The following is a 22740-nucleotide window of genomic DNA, read 5'->3' on the forward strand; positions in this document are numbered from 1 at the left end:
GTTGTAGCAGGTTAAGGAGTTAGAAGTCAATAAACTTAACTAATTAACACATCTTTGATAGTTTAAACAATAATGACGAATCTTTTTTATAGATCATATGTTTTATATGTAAAATATCACCTGCTGTTACGTGTCAGATAAATGCAGTGGAGTAAAAAGTACTAGTAGTAGTCAAAATGAAGATATTCAAAAGTACAAGTAGCTCAAACTTGTACAGTATTTAAGGATAATATCTAAATTACATTTCCCCCACCGGCCTTACATGAAGAAGACAAACGTGTTGGATTAAAGCCGCATTAGCTTCATGATGCTTTCACACCTCTAGAGGGGAGTGTTGCATTGACTACTGGATAAAGTAATGATACACCCAGAAAGAAGCAGCAGTGATCTGTAACTGCTGTACTTCAGTACAGGTCTCATGTATTTATTTCATTATGTCCATTGTCAACTTGATGCCTTTACTCCAACACATTTCAGAGGAATATATTCTACTTACCGCACATTTCTGTCTCAGCTTTTGTACCTTTTCAAACCAAATGTTTACATGCAGAAGCACACTTCCCTTATAAGATGTTTCTGTCCCATTTAACTCCTTAACTTAAAATGTTTGCTCTGTTTAACAGTTTAATACGTTGTGCAATGTTTAACAAATTGCAGCTGCAGACCAAGTTAGTAATTAACAAAGATTGTCCAATTCATTCTTTCAATTCCCTTTTTCACAATGATCAATCACATTTCCTGCTGACTCACTTCCTGTTTCTTTGCAGGATGTTGACTTTAAAAAAAAAAAGAATCATCATAAAAATAGAAGTAGTCAATTCTTGGGAACAACCGAACACAAAGTCCTGTAAAACAGTCAGTGTGAATCACCTCAGTCATACACAACTTCAACACACAGCAAAGCTGCAACATTTATTAGTTTACTCTGACAGTTATTAAAAGGCATTCTGGGAATCAACATAAAATATACACCAGTAACAGTATAAGATTTGGCACGTATTAGACATCAAAGACAGATGATGCACAGCAGTGTAAAGTAACAAAAAAAACAGAACAGTGACTTCATGTTTTTTATTACATTCATCATCACAGCAGCGGGCAGATCTGAGACATGAGGGGACGTTTATGACACGTAGAATATTAAAAAGGTGTGAAAATGACATTTAGATGTAAAATGATTCATTTGAAGCCCTTGCAGATGTTCAGAGGAAACATATTGGGAACAAGGATTAAACCTCAGATGTCATGTTAACAATAAAGGAGTGGATTTTGTAGAGGATGATTTGTATTGATTGAGGGACAAGCGAACGCAACATGAAACCGAGAGCCATTCATTCTCCAAGAGTAGCTCTATAGCAGGCATTAAAATCAAAACACGTAAACTAAGTGCATGTTTGCATACTTAGAATTTCCTTTAAGTAGCAATGTGAATAACAAATAGAATGAAAGAAAATAATTGCATTTTTCATAGATTGTCAAGTGTGTCAGGGCAGACACGGCCTTACACGGTGCAGGACGCACAACATGGGGTGGGTGATTTGTAAAACACACAAAAAGTTTAATGCGTTCCACAAGAAAGGTAATGAATCCCACATTTTTTAAAGGGTACTTTAACAAAGCCGTGCGCCTTGATTTTTTTGTTGGGAGTATTTATTTAAAAGATACAATATCATCGCCATGAGACATCATGATCCCACCAAGAGACGAACATTGCTCTCTCTTTAAAGGTCCTGTGAGGAACTTGCGGTTTGTGTTGGTTTTGGTGACCCCTGTGGACAAAGCCGTACCTCTTATCTCTTTGCTGATCTTGTCCTTAAAGTACCTTTTAACAAAGAATCTCATCCTTCTTTCTTTTAACATTCAAACTTGCTGTGAATCTGCTGTGGAAAACTGTGGAAAAAAGGCAGATTTGGCAGCGCGAAGTTAATCGCTTAGTCAGACGTTGCCCCCTCCCACCAGACGTTTCAGGCATTAAATATAACTATACAGAAATAATCAATCTTGTCGCTGATGGCTTTGTTTGCTTTTGTACGTCTTATAGAGGCATCAGTATTAATTTCAGTCCATTTCATAACCAGCTAAAAACTCCTCACAGGAGCTTTAAATATACAAACGCAAAGATTTAAATTGTCATGCTCTTGAGGTCCTCCCACCGGCAATAATTGTTTCCAATTTAACCAGACGTCTACAGCTGGCTCCCTTTGTCATGGTTCTAACTCTTGATTTGCCTCGCTTTCCTTTTTAGACTGTTTGCCTTCATCTGAGCGTCGAATTAGTTTCTTTTTCTTTGGATTTTCACTTATTTTTGAAGTTGTATCTGTATTCATTGATCTTTTCTTTGTTTGTTCAGCCATAGTAGATTACTGTTTACTCGCAACACTTGCAGAGAGTGGAAAAGCAGCCGCTTAGCTCCGCCTACCCTCTCTGGCAGACCAACCACTGCTGGGTGATGGAAAACGCGTCACTAACTGGGTGCCGCTTGTGTTTGTTGCCACGAATTTTGCCACAGACTTTCATCAGTGGACCACAGGCTTAATCGCAAAATTATGTTACCTCATTTGGTGATAAATGGGGACTTAACAGACATTTTTTTAAATGAAAAAGTTTGAGATTGTTACTTTAAGCGTGGCTAAAAACACTGAAATGCTGAACACTTAAAATAACCTTTGATTGCATCAAACCTTGTCTTGTCTTGTCTTACAACACCGGTATTGCAAATGACTTGCGAGGTGTTGCAACAAAACATGATGGGTCAAACTTTTGAAGCACTGCCAATTTTGTGAACTTTTCATCTGTTTCAATTCTTATACTTTAAAAACATATAAAACCTATGACAACTCTTGTGAATCCTTGAGGCTGTAATGTCAGGTATTTAGCATGTGTTTTTGTTAGCGGTTCACAGTGTTAGCCACGGTAAGGTTAGATTATCTCACCTTCTCCACTGCAGACATTAGAAGGAATCTTCATAATATCATGTAAACTTCACATGTGTCTGCAGGTTCGGAGGAGCCCTGAGTTTAGATCTCATATTCTTGTACAAAAAGCAGTTGGAAAAGTCTGTGATTCATAAAGCAAGGACTAGTGCATTTGGTATCGCTGAAACACACACACATGCACGCACTCATAAAGACTCTTTCACTCACTTGCACACACACGTCTACACACTCCTACAAGTTGTTCTTGAGCCAGTCGATGTAACTCCTGACCGCCCTCTTGCCTACGTCAAAATCCAGTGGCCAGGTTAAAAAGCTGAAACATCCGTGGAATCCGTCCTCAAGGTGCTCAGTGGCAACTGTGACTCCTGCGTCCTGTAGGCGCCGTGCGTACATCAGGCCATCATCCCTCAACACGTCGAACTGGCATGTTAGGACGTACGCACGTGGGGTTTTAGCCAAAACCTCTGGCCCCACTAACAGTGGTGATGCTCTCACGTCCAGCAGCCCAGGAAGCTCCTTCACTGGCCCCTGAGGTTTGTTGTCCACGATCACACGTGTGTAGTTCTTCTTGTATTTCGGGTGCAGGAGGACAGTCCAGTCTATCCGCGCCCTCAGCTCAGGGGTGATGTTTGAGTGTTGTAAGGAGCTGTGGTTGTTGGTTAAGAACTGGGGCAGCAGTGAGAGGTCGGCACTGAGGTACTGCAGCCATAAGCGGATCATGAAAGTCCGGAAGAGGATGGGCACATATGCATTCTCCAGGTAGGAGGGCGTGTTGAAGTCCAGAGCCTGGAGCACGGGGTAGATCAACGCCTGGATGCTGAATTTCACACTCATAGTGTCATCGAGGGCAATCTGGGAAAATATAAAAACGTGAAGAGAACTTGACTGATCGTCACGTCGTGTTACAGAAACTGAAATTATAGGCATTAAAAGAAATGCTGGTTAAAATCTTATTCTTCAGATCGATGCATGCCAAAGTTAGTCTCGGAGTTTCACAAGGTTCAGTGCTCGGGCCGATTCTGTTCACCTTATACATTCTTCCTATCATCATATCATATCATATCATATTTGGGCTTTTTGCCCTTAATCGATAGGACAGCTGAAGACAGACAGACAACGTGGGGAGTAGAGAGTGGGGGGTGACATGATAAATGTTCATTGCTATGCAGATGATACTTGATTATACTTATCAATGGACTTAACTTAAAGCAAACTAGGTTATCGTGCTACTTTGCTCACAGACACATCATCTAATGATAGAGCTGCCCTTGATGGCGTCATCCTTGCATTGCATACCACCAAGGAGTCTTCTTTGATCAGGATATGTCCTTCAACTTCCACAAGAAACAAATTTCAAGGACAGCCTTGTTTTCACCAGCGAAACATATATCAGACACATCCTTTTCAAAAATGTTTCAGAAAAACTAGTCTATGCACTCCGTACTTGTAGATAAAACTATAAATGCCCTATTATCAGGCTGCTTTAATAAGTCTCTAAGAGTCTTCATCTGGTCCAAATTGCTGCTGCAGGTGTACTGACTTGAACTGGGAATAGTTCCTATATCAGCTTCTCTGCACTTGCTGCCTGCAGATCCTAGAATAGAATTTAAAATCCCTCTCCTCACCTACAAAACTCCCAATGATCAGGCACCATCATATCTTAAAGAGCTCCTCCTATTACCCCTCTAAAACACTGCACTCATAGAATGCAGGCCTGCTTGTGGTACGAAAAGTCTCCAAAAGTAGTACGGGAGGCGGAGCCTCAATTATCAGGCCTGGTTGCTAAATCTCTTGCTTTATTTTTACAGTACATGTTATACACATAACTACAGGAAATGACGTGTGTTTCTGTACCTCTTGTGCAACAGCAGCAGCCAGGTTTCCTCCAGCGCTGTCACCTGACACAGCCACACGCTCAGGGTCGACTGCATACCTGGCCAAAACCTCCTCAGACAAGAAGTGCTTGGCAGCAGTGAGGCAGTCTAAATACGGCACTGGGAAGTGCACCTCTGGATAAAGACGATACCTACACAGACATTAGATGCAAATGATAACTTACTCAAGATAGAGAAAACATTGAAGCTCGTACGTCGGCCATGTCTACACGTACACGTGTATTATTGAAAACATTTTGAAAGATTAAAAGAGTTTTTGCCTCATTCATTTCCCAAAAAAATCCCGCCCACACAAGCACGATTATAAAAAAAAACCCCTGTCCAAACGAAAACGCAAAAACACAACAGAAACTCTGTCATGAGAATGCCACACCAACATCACCATGTCAGCCTGACATCACGAGCCAAAAACGCTGTTTCCGCGGAAACAGAGTTTCTAAATTTCTTCAGCCTGGCCGGAGTTTTACAAAAGATCCGTTTTCAGTGACCTAAAACGCCGTTTATGTGTGGACGCAGAGAAAGTTACGTTTTGTAAAATACCCGCGTACGTGTGGACATGGCCTTAATCTATATTTAATGGGTAACTCCACTAATTTAACACATAGATCAGTTGACTTGCCACAAGGAGAAGTACTCAATTTGTGAAAAAAATCTTATATAATATCATCTGTTGCTCGAAAGAGAGCTCTTATCAGTAGTTGGTTTCCCTTGCCTTGAGCAGAAAAGTATAAAAACAGGAGACACTTACTCAACAGAAACCACAACGGCGTTGAGCTCGTCGGACAACATCCGGTTGACGATATCATATGACCCCTTTTCTGAAGATGTGTGAGAGATATGAAGGTGTGGAGAGAGGTTAAGGGGACAAGTACGATTTTGAAATGCAAAATCAGGAAACAAACCTCACAAATGTTGCCTTTTTCCAACTGAATACATTACTAACAACTAAAGCAAACTGTTTTCTCACTTAATTCCCTCTAATTAAGTCAGCAGTAATATCCGTACTCACTTCCACTCCCAAAGGCCCAGCCTCCTCCATGGATATACATCAGCCCCCTCCTCAGATGGCCCTCCCCTCCAGCAGGAGGCTCATAAACACGGACGGGGACGCCGGCGAAAGTGATGTCGCTGACTTTCACTCCGGGCACGACCCCCGCGTCAGACTCAGAACCGACCATACCCTTCGTCATGTCCTCGAAGCCCAGCCAGGCCGTCAAACGGGCCTAAAGACAGAGAGTTTAGATTCATAGTCTCGCCTTCACAGAATATCTCAGGAGAAGATTTAAGACACATATTGAACACAGCAGATAGGAGAGAGTAATGCAAGAGAAAAAAAAGCATTCATCAACTTAACACCCAGTTACCTTTGTCCCTCTGCACTGTATCTTACTGATATGTCTCAGTGTTTCTGCCCTCACCCCTTCAACACGTCAGACTTTCTCAATAGTTGAACCAGAGCCAGAGGGCACAGCTGCTTGGCACAGAAACATCAGGCTGCATCGAGACATGTTGGCCTTTGTTAACTTTCCTAAAACTGTTGTCTTGAAAGAATAGGTTTGCAATGTGGCGAGATAAATTTGAGTTTTAGTCAGTGTTTTCAGGCTACATTAGCTGCTTATAGTGTAACACACACAGATCTCAGACTGGCGTGTCTGTGGTTGAATTGCATCGTAAAACATTAATGTGCAAACTCACTCAGCCCGTTTGGCTCATCACTATTCACCTACAGCATAAGTTTCAAAATGTAGAACAAAGGTGAGGGTGTCCACACGGAGGCCCGCAGGGTGCTCTCACATGAAAGCAGTGACGGTTTCAAAAGTAAACCGTTAAAGTTGTGCAATAACTCTTTCACAAAGTTTGTACATTGTTACTAATGAGCTTTAACGGATTCAAAAGACCCTCTGGTAAAGACAAACACTGAAGACAAGACATAATCCAGACAGAGTGTTTGTTGTTGAGGCGTTTGAGGACACGAGTTAGCTCAGGATTTTGATTTTACAGATCTGCATGTCATAAGATCCGGTCTGCTGGAAATACACTGAAAATAAAGACACATTGTTAGAAAGTGAGAATGCAAAACTAATCATACTAAAGCTCGGAAATAAAGAAGTTAAAGTTGTGCATTCCAGAGTTAACACTATTTAACACTTGGCTTATGTAGGGTTTAAAGTTCATTGTGCACTGGCTCGGTTTGCCACTGTGTTCTAGGTTAAGAGGCGTGTCTTTTATAACTGCCGCTGTCACAGTAGGTCTAAGGTCCAATATTTAGTAAAGATTCATCATAAATAATTCTAGTTTAAGTAGCACACCTGCTGCATGAACATATTTTGTATTCAGTCTTTTTACGTGCAGCACATGTTCCAGAATTCATCCCCAATGAAAACATGTAATTTCTCACCAGGTGCATCGTTGTACGGAATCCAGCGTCCAGCATCATCATCTTCCACGGCTGCTGGATGCCATCCGGCAGCGGGATGTAAACATAATAAGCAACTCCCACCGTTAGTAAGACAGTAACGAGCACCGGCAGCAGCCTCATCTTGTGTCTGACAGCTTTCGGTGTCTGCAGAGGTTCGTGCACGAGCTGGCAGACGGTCCACGCTCACTCTGCTGGCTGCAGTTTACAGTCTGTGGTGTATCACTGGGAGGCGGGAGGGCCAGGGTGAGCGCCAGGCATTACTTTGAACGGCTGTTAAGCATGGAATTAAACACTTCCGTTGATAAATTTCAAAATAAAACTTTTATTGACATTTAGTTTACCCTGGAAGCCAAAATGAATGATTGATTGGTTAAAAGCATTAAAGGAAAGAAAAGCTTTTTATATACAATATTGTAAAACATACTTACAGGTAATTTTTTCACACCTAAAGTGAGAACTATGTCATGACCATTATGGAGGCAGATGCTGCTATGCCGGCAAACCACATATTAGTTTTTAATTTTGTATTTTTCTTCGGCTGGATTTAAACCTAATTCCAAAATGGCAACTTTATTTTGGCGGGCTATGGATACTTTCTGTTGTTCCCGAAAGGCTTTTTTTAATCGGACACTTGACAATAATAACACTTTTATTTTGAAGGCAGACAGACAACAACAAAGGGACATCTGGGAAATGAAGTTTCTTGTGACAGCTGTCGGTGGGTACGTCATTGTAGTAAGTACATGTTACCGCGGAGAGGCACAATAGAGCTACATACTGAAGCCAGGATTGCACACATTACATCTTAATGTATCTATAGTTTTATCAGACACTGTCAAGTGAAAATATAATCACGGATATAAGGAAGTTGGCTAGCAGAAATACTTAACCAAATAGTACAGCTGCGGAATTTTAAGCAATTTTAAGGCCTTATTGCAACTCTTAATTTGACAATTTCCTGTTGCAAAAAATCATCGACGAAACCAGTGTGCTCTAAAGTAGCTATATTAGTATAATCAATCAATTTGAATGGTTCATTTAAAGTTTGTGTACTGACTTTTGACAAATAGGAAACTTTAATTTGTCCTGCTAATTCTGTATTATTACATAGATGCAAGAAAAAAACTCCATTAAACACTATTATTTGTGTTTTTTATGTTTAAACAAGAAGGAGAATGATCTGAAGTCATGGCCCTGCTCCTCTGGTAAGGACAGAAGTGTTTTCTTCACAAACTACTGATGTCCTTTTACATCAATACCAGACTGCAGTCTTACTGGAAGAGGTTATATTGCAAGTTGTTGGAGAGAAATCAGACTCATAATAACCGTTCGCAGGCTATTGATCCCTCTGCTTCCTTACTTTTCCTTCTATTTTTAGATGAAAGATCACACTTGTCTTTTTTGGTTTGGCTGGTGATCAATATTTACACTCGGACAGTGAAATCAGAGAGAATTCCTGAGCATATGACACCACTCTTTCTTGGAAAACACTCTATAACTATAATCATCTGGCATGACATCATTTCATTTTCATGTATTTAAGATTATTTTGGGAAAGATTTTGCTTTTATTTTGTAGAGCGCAGACGTGAATCAGACAGGAAACATAAAAGAGAGAGAGAGAGAGAGAGAGACTCACACAAACAAAGGTTCCCAGCCAAACTCTAACCGAGGATGTTGCAATTACATGGTATGTATCTCAGACCAATAAAAGCCACAGTGACGCCTCATGACTGATGTTGAAGGTTGGGCTGAATCCAGGTCACAGTCACAGTGCTGTCAGTGTCATGGCCGACAGGGGCAAACAGTGTCAGTGTCACCTTCTCACTCTCTCTCTCTGGGCTATTTATCGCCCTGTTTCTTCCCACGGTTTGACTTCTAAATGGACACTGTCCGTCCCTGGTGGCCCACTGTGAGAATGTAAACAAACATGGGAGCCGATGAGGATCTGACCCCTGCACTGGGCTGGTTTTCCAAAACAAAGCAGCCGGATCACCAGACCGTATCAGATTAGCCTCTTAGAAGACCTGAGTGGGGTTCACAGGAGACATGGAGAGGTGGCTGCAGGTCACAGAATTTACTCAAAGATAATTGATGTCAAATAGAAAAGTATTGTAAGCATAAATTTCTGCGAGTCCTCATATTTGGAATAGAGTTGTTTGTGTTCAGGTGCTAAGCAAAAATGATGAGAGACTGATTAGCCTGCAATAATGTCATAAACACCTCCAGATGGACGTCAAAATATTTCAGCATTTGTAGAATTACTTTTATTCACTCTCTTCCCAAAAGTTAGACGAGAAGATCAACACCACACACTCCTATCTGACCTTCAAAACCAGGTTACAACAGCCTCTGGTTAGCTTAGCTTAGCATTAAGAAAATGAAGCGGGGGTACATAGCTATCCTGGCTCTGTCTTAACAGAAAAAAGATGAGCAATTAACATATTGTTTGTTTAATAAGTCTGCAAGCTACACTGTAAAACCCGACAGTCTATCTTCATAAAAGAAGTAACTTAACTCAATCCTCAAAGAAATTTGACGTAACTCATCCCAGTGGATTAGCTGTAACTCAAAAATGATTATTGTGGTACTAATTAATTTTGAGTGATACACATTTTTGGAACACTTTAAGTTGTAGTAATTAATTACAGTTGAAAAAAAAAATACATCAACAAAATTTGACATAAAAATATTATTATAATTATAAAATATTAGCAGCAATTCAATCCAATGTAATGGGGTTTTCTTAGTTGTCCACGTTAGTGTTAACATCTGACATTGATTTGAGGACACCTGGTCACATGACATGGAAGCTTTTGAAAAAAAACTATAAATGTTTCTATAAATAGATAGATTAAAAAATATGTTAAAAGTGCGTCTTATACACTGAATTTTATGGTATTTGTTTTGTGTTAATGTAACATAAAAGGTTTAAGGTAATCGGTTTCCTCAATTGAAATAAGTAGACACATGAGAGTTTAAGTTGAGATAAACTACTTAACTAAGTTCATCATACTTAATTGATAAGTTAAAATACTCACTCATTTGAAGTTCAATACACTGAATGGAATGGGTACTGTTTATTTAAGTTACCTTATCAATTAATAAAATAGTTGGTTTCCTCAAATGGTTTGAGTAGAACTAACTTATCAGGTTTTACAGTGTACTTGGAAACATGTGCTCACATCTTTAAAAAAGTACAGCTTACTCAAATAACGCATGTTCATTCTAAACACATAATCATTTCACATGACTTCACACAGTTAAGTTAGGAAACCTAACTTGTGAGAATTTAGAGTGTAATTAGTGGAGACTCCAGAGAGTTCCTGGTTTGGGGAAGAGAAATAGTCTGATAAATAACTTTCATTTCCATGATTAGATGTTTGCAGAGATTGAATAAACTAGAAGTATCATGTTAAGCAGTGAGCTTTAGGGCTACTAGCATTCAGGTTTTGTTATAGGCAGAGCTAGGCTAGCTGTTTGCACTTACCTCCAGTCTTTATGCTAGGCTAAGCTAATCTCCTTCTATGTCTAGAGTATTTATGTTAAAACGTGTATTAACCCAGATTCCGCTGTTGCATTATGGTATTATTCCCTGCTAGCACTACACTGAGTGTTCAGATGAACAGCAGAAGGTGATTTGTGCTGCAGAAGTGGTTCATTTTCTTCCCTTTGCGGCAGATACACATACATTTGAGCTCAGCTGCTAATCCTCATGATGACGCACGACAACTACAAACTTTTTGCTGCATCTTGAAATCTTAAATCCTACAGGGGGGTCAGTGTTTCACCCTCCAAATATCACTTTAAGTCACACATGGATGCCATACTCGCTCTCTTTCCAAAAAGCCGCATGAATGAGAGCGTCAGCAGAAAGCTTAAATTGTAAACGTTAATGTGATATATGTGCTATCGTGTGTGTGTGCGTGTTTGTGTGTGTGTGTGGTGTAAAGAGCGTGCATTAAAATTCCCTCTTCCTGCCCCTCCTCCTCCTCCCTCCCGTGCGTTGGTCTGGCGTCTCCCTCCAGTCTGTGGTATGGAGGGCAGAGAGAGGGCCTCTCTTGTGTCGCTGACTGGAATTACACTTAGGGTGATTTAACATGACGAAACCTATGAAGCAGAAATGGAGGTTTTCCATTTCATGCTGTCTGGCCTTTACATGCATTTAAACATGAATTAGTGGGTATATAAAAGGGGAGGTTTGACTAATAAACAGCAACTTGAACTAATCCCTCTTCATCTAGAATACCCATTTTCATGGCCCTGCTTAAATTGATTTAAGAGTTTGGCTGAAATGAAGCAAAGTGTGTATTTGGAGCTCTCACAAGAGAACAGTTAGTTATCTATTTTAACTGAGACTAAAACATCTTTGCACAGATAATTTAAATGATATTGATGTGGCTAATGTGCATGTAAAATCAGGAATGTTCTCAGCGTAAGTGTCTGAAAGGAGAGAAATTCAACAGGGGTGCTGACAAGTCAATGTGGCCTATTCGGAGAAGCATTGGGAATAGATGATTTCCAAACTGGATCCCTTGTAAGTTCATGAGTCTGCAGGTGTAGTTCTGTTTTATGCCAGAAGCAGGAAATGAGTCCTTGACACTTTATTTTAGGTTTGGTCTGTTCTCATAAAGCAACACTGCTGTGATCAATGAATCAATGGTGGAAAGTACACTTACACACATACTGTAATTTATTGCTACTCAATATTTCTACTCCACTACATGCAGCAAAAACATTGTGGTTACTTTGTTGATTATTGCTTTAAAGACAAATATTGATTATGCACCAGTTTTAATATAATCATAAAAAGTATGTATTAATCTTAATAGCAACTGTAAAGGCTTAACAATGGCCCAATAGGTGAGGCGAGTAAGACTCAATGAATGAGTTTGTAAAGCTATTATAAACAATAATAAGAAACTTATAAGGCTTTTATTAACGCTCTTAAGCTGATGTTTACAAGTGCTTATAAACGTGTTATAATCTAACAATAAACATGATTATGATACTATTATTAACACTTCAATAGTCTTATTAACATTTATTTAATGTTAATAAACATCTTATAAAGACTTATGAGGGTCTTATTACCTAATAACTAACGCTTATTACAAGGACCTTAATATAAACTGTTTCCCATAAAAATATGATATATTAAATATAACACATGCAGTAGAATTAGTACTTTCACTTTTATTAATTAACTATATTCTTCTATTGTCCCTTACCTGATATAGAGTATTTTTATCCTGTTTTTATTGTCACTTTTACTTGAGTAAATCTAAGTAAGTCTTCCCCCACTGCTCGGACGAGGCTCAGCGTCCTTAGATGAGCACAGACATGCAAATTTCTCTGCATTACAAAACAGGAATGTCTACAGAGTCCTGAACTCTGTGTTACACACACAGGAAACATTACAGACTTTCTTTAGGTATCTGTAATGGAACCAGAAAACTTTGGGTAGTTCAAAAAAGGCTTGGTCTTTACTGGGAAAAAAAATGATGTCATACACAAAAGTCAGTCCGAAACACGCTTACAAATCCAGACAGGGGATAGGCAAACATCCAAAACCCGGGCAGAGTCAAAAAATTCTGATTAACAAAGCTATGAATAAGCCGGAAAGCGATGTAATCACAGGGAAGACAAAAGACGATCTGGCAAATGAGGAGGGAAAACAAAAGGGTGTATAAACTATTACATAATCAGGTGCAGGTGTGTAATGAGTACAGATGCTGGTTATCAAGGGACCAGGATGCACATGAGGGCAGGAACTGAAGTGACAGGAGAGGTTAGGTTCAAAATAAAACAGGAAATGTAATATGTAAAATTAATTGAATGTTAAAGGTATCGGGATCCGGTAAATCATTGAATAGATCCTTTTAGAATATCTCAAATTACAACGCATACTGTGCCAGTGTATGTTGACACACAATGGACACACGCACACACACACCATACACACAGTGACAATAATGTATTGTGGTATTCAGGAATGTCATGGACAGCAGGTCAGTCGCTATGCTTCAGCTGCAACAGACTCTATTTCTGAAACGACAAACAACAACCTGTTGTTTTTCTGCCCTCTGCAAAGCGAAGGTGTCACGTCTGAAAGAGCAGGAACACAAGCTGGAGCAGTTTTGTGTTGGGTGTTATGCTTTTGTAGGTGTGAGGCGTTCAAGTACACAGTGTTTCATAATTGGTTGAAGGCAAACAGACTAAATTCAAAGATTACATCATCCCAGCGTAGCCTTTGGTGATTCCCTGACCTTTCCTATATCGCTAACAGCAGGTAGATTAACATTATTGGTTTTTAGGGAAATGTCATGACATGATTGTTTGCTGTCAAATTTTGTACAGACATTAATTTCCCCTTCCAAATGAACTGTAAAATCTTGGTTGATCTCATTACCTTCCATAAAGTGTGGCATCAGTTTGAAAACATAAAACTGTGCAATCATTGATTTTAAACCAATAGGCTACGTGCAAAACCAACAACATTCCCAGAAGCCTCAGCTGTACTTTATATTCTGTGCAGCAAAGTAGCAAATATTAGCATGCTAACATGCTAAACTAAGATGGTGAACATGGTAAGAAATAAACCTTTTTAACCTTAACAAGCTTATATTCTCTCTGTGAGCAAGTTAGCATGCTGGCATTAGCAATCAGCTAACGTCACAGTCGGTCTATAAGGAGCCTACAGCATTACCAAGATGCTAGCATGGCTGTAGAAAAGAAGCGGACGCAGCCAATGTATAATGTTTTGAAGCTTTGAGTTTTCAATTTGGTCGTCGCCATTATGATTTTTTGGAGCGAGTTCGTTGACAGATTGTGGAAGCAACTTGTCAATCAGAGGAAGCCACGCCCTGAGGCGTACCCTGCTTGAACGTCCGTGTTACTCTAAATGAGACCATCATTTTCAAATTAATGCCATGTTGAATAAGAACTAGCCATTGAGACCAGAAGCTCATTAGGAACGTGTTTTCTGAGGTACCAGTGCAAACACCCCCTTCTGAACTTTAGATTGAACGCAGGTTTAAGGCAATTCTACATTGGCTCCATACTGAAACCCTGCGGCTGCACCCACAGTCTTTACACAGTTTATGGTCTGTACACTACAAGGTGGTTTTTACATTTTACATCTGTAATTGATGAGTCATAGTGCACAGGCGAGCCTTCAGCGATATGTTGGCCTCAGAGAGTTTTTTAAATCTCATTTACTCTGTTAAATACCCACACAAAACAGCCCGGAGCAAAGTCAGGCTTTGACTAACTATCTCCAGGAATTAATCAAAATATTTGCTTCACTGTTATTGAAAGGGGGAGACATAAAGTGGAAACAACACATATCTGATATATTCTTTCCTTAGATGATCGCATCTCTGCCTGAAACACATTTAATGGTTGAGTTGTTGAGGTGGGAAAAGGATTCACGTGCTCTTCATCATCAAGTTTTACAACTTCTCTCCCCATTTTTCTCCGAACTCCTCCCCACAATTCCCGACTAAACCTTTTCCGCCACCACCTCAGAGCCAGCTCATTTCTAGTTTCTGTCAGACTCAAGTTTTCCATTGCCCTCTGGGGATGCTGGACTATAGAGGACAGATAGCGCTGTCCATTTACTGTAGCCAGCAGCAGATCGCACATCAGTTTGTGCATCCCACTGTTTGGAAAAAGCTTTGAGCTGGCAGCAGGCCTGGGCTGAAAAAGGTCAAAGTTCAAGCGTCGTATGGGGACTGATGTGAACAGCCACATGCCTCAGCCTTGACCTTTAACCTGGAGGTGAAAGAGGACAGTGCTGTACTGTTATGCTGAGGAAGAAAACACACACACACACACACACAATCTTGTAATGACTCTCGGATGCAAACAGTGGCAAATACAAACAACCACAGTACAGACAATACAGCAGAGCTCACGAGGCTGCAGGGATTAGTGCAGCAGCTGTGATTAAACATGCAGATGAACATGCACACACACACACGACCTCCAACTTCCTCCTTGGCATACTCAGCCGACGCCCCGTCCCTCTCCCGTGAGCCTCCCTCTGCTCTAAATGGGATCCTGATGTTCTGTTAACCAAACCCCCACCGACCCCCCCCCCCCCCCCTCCAAACGCTCCCTTCATCCAGAACCGAGGCTGTTAAACGCGGTTTCGCACTCCTCCCCTCGTCCTCAGCTGCTGCAGAGCGACATTGACAAGAGGCAGCTGTTGCGGCGGTGAGAGGGTGTGATTGATGCAGTAGGCAGCAACCAGAGAAGATACATAGATAAGTAGGCAGATAGTCAGACGTGTGGTGGGGGTCACTTTCAGAATGCACATCCACATACTTAATATGTGAGCGATTGCAATTTTATCAGCACATACTGTAAGTCTGTGGTTGTGGTTTGTGGGCTTTCTGCAGGCAAATTTGTATCCTGAGCGCCTCAGACGTGCAAGGATGAGAACATTCGCACACAGAAGCTGCAGCGGAGGAACCTGAGATGTTGAGAGAGGCTGCAGATCGTCTGCCGAACAGCCAGGAAGGAAGCTTCTCGGTCCGGAGAAAAGGAGCCAGTTTAGACAGCTGGTATCATGCAACACTCTAATAAAACTCTTCCTCTTTTACTACCCTGTGGAGACAAAACCCAAACTCCCAAACAGATAAAATGCAGAGTTCGACAAGCCCGCTCGAAATGAACACATAACATGCATACAAGTGTGCTCACCTTGTAAAAATGCATGTGCAGTCAAGGGTTTTATTAACTGTGGCTTTGTAATAAGCTCACCTCTGCCTGCCAGATTCAGGCCTGGAAGGTTGAAAGGTATTGTGTGTGCATGTGTGCATGTGTGCATGTGTGCATGTGTGCGTGTGTGACTTCTTTGTCCTTGGCTCTATATGTGATCCTGTATTTCTGGCATCTGTTGCTTTCAGCAGAAGCTCAGATCCTAGTCCGTTGTCCTTAAGGCGAGCTCTCGCGTACACCATGTATGTGTGTGTGTGTGTGTGGTGTGTTCGAGTTGGTGTGTGAGGTGCTGAGTGACACTCCCTGTTCCATTTTGTCAGGATGTGTCAGCACCCTCATCAGTTTTTCTCTCTATCCCTCCAGCCCTCTTTCCTCCATCTCTTTCTCAGCTCCGCGCTGCAGCTCTCAGCAATCCAGAACAGCCTGGTCTTTTTTGAGTTTTAGTCGAGGTGTTTTTCTTTTCTCTGGGATAAAGCTGCTACTCGGTTCCTCAGGTTTCCCTCACAAAGGGCTTGTTAACAGAGCCAGCCGCCCTCATAATGAAAGCTGGCCTCCAGCTGCTTGTTGGTTTCAATAAGCGGTGCAAGCAACTCGTCTTCTGGAAACTAACAGACTTAAAAGGTACATTTAGTGTCTCTAAAGGGAAAAAGTCAGACCCCAGTGGTATCTTTTCACCCTTACATTTACTTGTGGCTCATACATACTATGCTAGCCAAAGTTAGCGGGCTAAACTGACCTAGCTAGCATAACTTGCAAGTCTTTGCGAACAGCCACTTCTCAGTAAACTCTCTCGAAACGCAATGTGAAAAAACATGATTATTTGTGTGATTACTGAAGTAAATAACTAGTAAAACCTACTTATTCAATTTTGTTTGACAGTAGGTTGAAGTTTATCCAAGCTAAACGTTAGCTAACATGCTAAATACCTGACGTGAACAGAATTGAAAAAAATAATTTGATGTTGGATGTTAAACTGGTGCTAACAGCTTAAAGGACAAGACTAGGTCAAAACCTCGTATGTGGCTAAGCGCATCAGGTCAGTGTGTGCTTTTGTGGGTAATGTGTTACAAGGACTGTCCTTATGAGGCCGATGACAACGTGTTTGAAAGCAGGTGCGTGCTGTGGACGTAGGTGAGGACAGCGGAGGAGCAGCCCTGCCTACTCCCCGAACAAAGTATCCAGAGCCGTACAGACAGAGAGCCGCGTCAGTGCAGGTCCAATATGCTCCATGATCCACCATTGCGATGTCGCAACTCTCTCTCTCTAGGGCTCTGAAAGTACCGTCACTCACTCAGTCAGTCACATACAGTGTAGGGCTGACCCCGGTGGTCAGCCAAAAAATATAATAACACCATTTTTCCAGAAACAAATTTCAGTGTCAAAGCACTTTACCTTTAAATGTAGGCATATTGCATGCTCATGCACATACCAACGGGTGCACTTCTGCAGGCACCAGGTGTTTTTATCAGGGAAAATTATCTTAGAGTTTGCACAGCTACCAAGCACACCTTGTATCCACCACCATGGAGGCAGGATTGTCAAAGCTACTTTATAATGAAAGAAGAATGCCTTCTGCAGCTCTTAAGAAAGACAATTTCTCTTCAGATGGCAGCTATTTATTATCTTTCTTCCTCAGTTACTTGAGTAAAACGACACTTTAAGGTTTCACATTATTGCTTTCCTCCTCTGGATGCAATACATGTGGTGATGTGTCTGGGAAGTGTTCCCGGGCATGGCAAACAGAATTAGACGCAGGGTAAAATTGTATTCGGCTCTCTGCTGCCATCAGGGACTCATTACGTAATTGGTTTAAAATGTTTAGGCGACTTCTCGTTGTCCCTCTATCTGGTCCCCTTCCTGCAACGCTGTGTTGGTGTTTATTTATACCCCGTGGGCAGAACAAGGTAGTGCGCGCACGCCTACACACACACAAACACACTTCCCTGAGAAATATCAATACACACACACACACACACACATACACACAAACAGGCCCACCTTGTCATGTGATTCAGGCCTTGTGATAGTTGATGTTGTTATAGGAGACACATTCCAGCAGGATTTGGAGGGGGATCTTAGGTGTGAGTGTGTGTGTTTGGGAGTGTGTGTTAGGACCTGAAGTGCTTTAAATCAAATCCACCTCACATCGTCCATCAGCAGGTCTTACTCTCACTCATCCAGACGGTAACCCCACACCGCCATCGACCCAACCGCAGACCTTTTCCCATTTTAGCTATTTTTTCCCCTCTTGGGTCATCGGCTAAAACCGCGGTTTCAAGTGCACAATCAAGCGGCGCCGGCGTCCTCGCCTCTCTTATAACATTGATGGAGGACACAGGAGTCCCTTTAACCCCGGCTGACCATATGGCTCTAATTGCAGGGGGTCATGCATGTGTAACAGGGGAGAGGTTGAAGACTCCATAGAGGAAATTTCCATCACTTTCTATTAACACAAAGGAGCAACAAGAACTGAGGCAAGGTTCTCCCCTTAAAGTAATTGTGAAGTTGTTACTGTCAGCCACCTGTCCAACTCAGAAACATCTTCATTTATAATCTCAAACTGTATCATGATCTGCAGTCTGTGCTGTAGTCGACTACCTGGTCTCCATAGAAACACAGATATTGAGCACAGAATTCTTGCATTTCACCAAATAAAGTCTTGTGGTAAAAAAAAAGGTTGGACGAGTGACTCGAGAAGCGAGAATAGAGTTGAGATCAAGAGCGGATTGTTCACTGTACTTACATGCAGATGTCTATTTATAGAAAAATATGAAGATAAATTGTCATCAGATTATAGTCAATGGGTTCCTCTATTACATTATGACTGATGCATTCCGTCTCCTTTGATCTCCACATGGACTCTTTTCCTGCTTACAGTCAACGCCTGCTAGTGGACAATTAAACTAGAACTACAAACGGGAACCAGAATGCTTCTGATACCTGAAGTTGTGTTATTCGCAAATGAATAGAATAGAGAATAGAGATTACATACTGTAAGCTAACTGACAACAGCTAACGTTAGCATTAAAACACTTACATGCTTACTTTAATGGCTGGGTAATATACCGTTAGCTAGCCTAGGAAATCAGGCATTGTCTTTCTTATTATATTGTGTAACACTATTAAAGAACGTGGCTTACAGGAAGTGGGTCAAATTTGGAAGTGGTTGTTTTCAACAACTCCCATGATCCCGCATTACATCACAATGTCATCAAACTATATTTTTTGACATTGTTTTGATTGAGGGAACCTGACTAGCAGTTTTTAAAGGTGCACAGTGTGCTTTGGGAGATTACATTTCTCATAGTTTTAAATAACATTAGTTCATATTATTAAGAAAATACTTTGCAGATTGATCATTATGAAGATAACTGTTGGGTTCTAGGTGAAACTTTAATTCAAAGCAACATAATAATGTAAGTTTAATATTTAATGTGCTCATCATTTGTATATAGAGCAAACTATTTTCTGAAATAAGCCATGAATTACCTTTAAAAATGGTATAGGAATGTATTTTTTACACTAGTTGGACAAATGGAAACGTGGACTAATAAACAGGTATTCAAAATGAAGTACAACAATAAAGCCAACACTAAATCAACGCTTATTGTGATAGTGTATTTGTTAATTGTATCACCTCTGACAGCAGGGATATTTAGACTGAGAGTACATCCACAGAAATGAGCTGTGAGCCTAAAAACTGGCCCGCCTGTCACTCTTCTGGAGCCCCCGCCCCGCCTGCCTGTTAACGGGAACTCCCCCTAAGTTCCCCGGTTCTCCTCTCTCTGCTCATTCTCTCCGTGAGCTGTCACACACACATATTCCCACACATACTCGTCCAAACACACGGAGTCGCTGCATGTTGGAGCAAACGTCTGTACTCTCTCTGCTGTTCCCCGGTAACCGAAAAGCGGTTGTTTGGTTTCGCAGTCTGCGGCGAGGCTCGTCGTGACAGAGTTTGGACACGGAGAAGGAGGAGGAGGAGTGAAGAGGGGAGAAAAAGGTAAGAGATGGTGACAAAATGAGTGTTTTCTCTTCGCTCTGTCAAGAAACTTTACCGTGTATTTCTCCTCCGCTGTCTCGTGCGTTGTAAGGACATCGCCTGTATCGTCAGCTGCAGGGTTTTTGATAACTAGGGCGTGTTTATGGAAGTATTTCTGTTTGCGCGCGCGTAATATACGTTTGTGTGCACGCGCGTGCTCCTTCACATTAGAGGGGGATCCTCCTGTTGTGTCACAGGAAGTTTGGAGTTTGGACGCGTAGATTGTAGCGGACCATTCAAGGGGGGCTACCTGCTAATTGCGAAAACTAGCCATATCTCATGTGAGTGAAGTCTCATTTTTCCTTACAAAAAATGCTTGTCTTGAAGTACTCTTGAGTTAACTTCATTATATTAGCGAAAGTCAACTTAGCTCCTTAAGTTAAGTGCTATTCTCTAAATTGTTGGTAGCAGTTTTTGTTTAGCTTGAAGTTACAGACTTAAAAATGCTAAACAAGTCCAAGAAATGAATTGTGTTTTGATGCTGATGTTTTGATGCTTGTTATCAAACAAACTTATTTTATAAAACGTATTTTTCAGTTTTTCTGAGTGGATTTTAAAGTTCAGGACAGCACAAGACTCAATTTTCAGGCTTTTACACATTTTTTGTAGTGTTCTGTTGATGTAAAAGGTAAACCATTGTCACATTATTCTGTCAAAGAGCCTCATATTTAACTTTCAAGCAGAGTTAAGTGACTAAATCCAGTGTACGACCTAAGACAAGTTCATTTAAAGGCAAAGGATGTGTTTAATGACATTTAAAAACACAGTAAAATAGAAAATCTCCTACGGTGTGTGTTGCTTTCAAACACACGTAGTGGTTGCAGTTTTGTCATTGCTCAGTGTCTCCGTTGTATGCAAGTGTGTGTGTGTGTGTCCTTCGACACTCCCATCATTTGTTTGTTGCAGCGTGTGTGTGCATAAATATGTGTGTGTGTGTCCTGGTGGTGATATCCTGTCAGATCCTGCGAGGTGGGGGTCAGTCACAGGGTCTCCCCTCTGGAATTCTCCTAGAATAGATTGACACACACACACACACTGAGACACACATACACACTTTTAGCAACATCTTCAGACAGCTTAATGTCTTTTCTGTCAGTGTTCATGGCTGCTGTGGCTTATTAGCCTGAAATCCTCTTTATTTCTAAGCTCCATAAATAGACGGACTTTAAGAACTGTGACGATTCTTAAGTTAGATTGCGGTCTTCTCTTTGATGGTAACACCAATATTAATCTCTGTATTACATGCATCTGCTTCATCATCAGATTTCAGTGCCATACATTTTTGCCTTTCTCTTTGTATTTTCTGCATCTGGAGCTGCGTTAACACCGTTTTACAGGTGTTTGTTAGACTGCTGATTCAACCCATTAACACTGATCAGCTCAGATGTTTGGAGTCTATTAATCACTGCACCTCATCTTAATTGTTATATTTTTCTCATGTCTTTTTTTTTTTAGATTAGATTTATTGTCATACAAGTAAAGAGACAATGATATGCAGTCTAGATTACAACAAGAAGTATTTCTTAGAGTAGTGTACAGATACACAGTGTTTATAGAATAAACAGTAAGAGCGTCATCACCAGTAGCTTTCTGTGAAGCGTGATTTCTGCCCACTAGCTTTTTGTTTTATCGCCTTGGTGTGTCGTTTGGGGGCCATGGATGGATCAGATGACGACGTATATTTAAATGCTTTCACTTCGTAGACCCGGGTTTGGAATCTGGTGTAAAAAATTTTTTCCTGTTACCTCCTTTTTAAAAGCGTACTAGCATACGTCTGTTTTGTCATATATGTTGCATTAGTTATCTGTTGTACGTAAGTTATGCTACAAGCGCACGTATGTTAGTACTTAGTTAAATGTTAACCATGATTTTTTCCAAAAAAAAGGGAGTTATGGTGCCTGAAAATAACCACACTTTTAATGTTAACTTAAGTTATGATGCTTGTTCAAAAGTCAGAAAATGTAAAACGTTTGTCGACAAGCTTTATTTTGAAAATCTAGACAGATGTTGCCCGTTTGTTATGGCCATATTGACTGCTTTATTTTGAAAGTCCAATTGGACATTCCATGTTTATTATACCTAACTTGACCGCTAATGAGTGGTACCTTGATCTTCATATTTTGGGCCACAGAACAAGCTGTGTTATTTGATAAGTTAGGAGTGAGCATGTGTTGTAGTGAGCTGAACACATAGAGCATGTGCAGCAGTTACAGAAGGCTTAAGTAGTAATGCTAATAGTGAGACATTATACTGAATAAACAGCTGGAGGTAAAACATGTAGGTGGTGTATAGACCAGATATATCCGGTATAACACCATTATCAACATGCTTACACTGAAGGTCAGATATATAGAGTACAGTGGGCATCAAACAGTCACATAGCCTCACCACAGATGCAGGTCAGGATGTGTAGTTCAAGGACACTCGGCCAGTACAGACAAACCTTGCACTTGACAGATCGTCTTTCTGTTGCAAGTCTTCTCTTCTTCTTCTCCTGCAGACAGTGCGGAGTGACGGGAAGGAGTCACAGAGAAACAAGCTGGTGCTCTCTCGTTGCTCCCTGTCCTGCGTCTGTAAGATGATGGATGCTTGAAAATGTCAGCGTGTGTGTGTGTGTGTTGTAGAGAGAAGGAGGGAGAGGATCTTGTCTGCTGTAATTCGAGCCTGGCTGGACACACTGACTCTTGGAAGGCCACAAAGACCGCTCTGCATGAACTGTGGG

General features: G+C 41.0%; 1 protein-coding gene across 1 annotated transcript; it reads right to left on the reverse strand.

The window, feature by feature from the left end:
* Nucleotides 1-920: 920 nt before the first annotated feature.
* Nucleotides 921-7437, reverse strand: LOC138591075 (neutral cholesterol ester hydrolase 1-like). Its single transcript, XM_069661584.1, has 5 exons — nucleotides 7230-7437; nucleotides 5841-6054; nucleotides 5580-5649; nucleotides 4791-4962; nucleotides 921-3788 (listed from the first exon to the last, which is right to left on the reverse strand). Exons 1-5 carry the CDS (start codon nucleotides 7368-7370, stop codon nucleotides 3168-3170), a joined length of 1218 nt encoding a protein of 405 aa, XP_069517685.1. The 5' UTR covers nucleotides 7371-7437; the 3' UTR covers nucleotides 921-3167.
* Nucleotides 7438-22740: the final 15303 nt, after the last annotated feature.

This window comes from Semicossyphus pulcher, unplaced genomic scaffold (genome assembly GCF_022749685.1).
Source record: "Semicossyphus pulcher isolate SPU_LCO1_2020_fin unplaced genomic scaffold, fSemPul1.0.p SCAF_14, whole genome shotgun sequence".
NCBI lineage: Eukaryota > Metazoa > Chordata > Actinopteri > Labriformes > Labridae > Semicossyphus > Semicossyphus pulcher.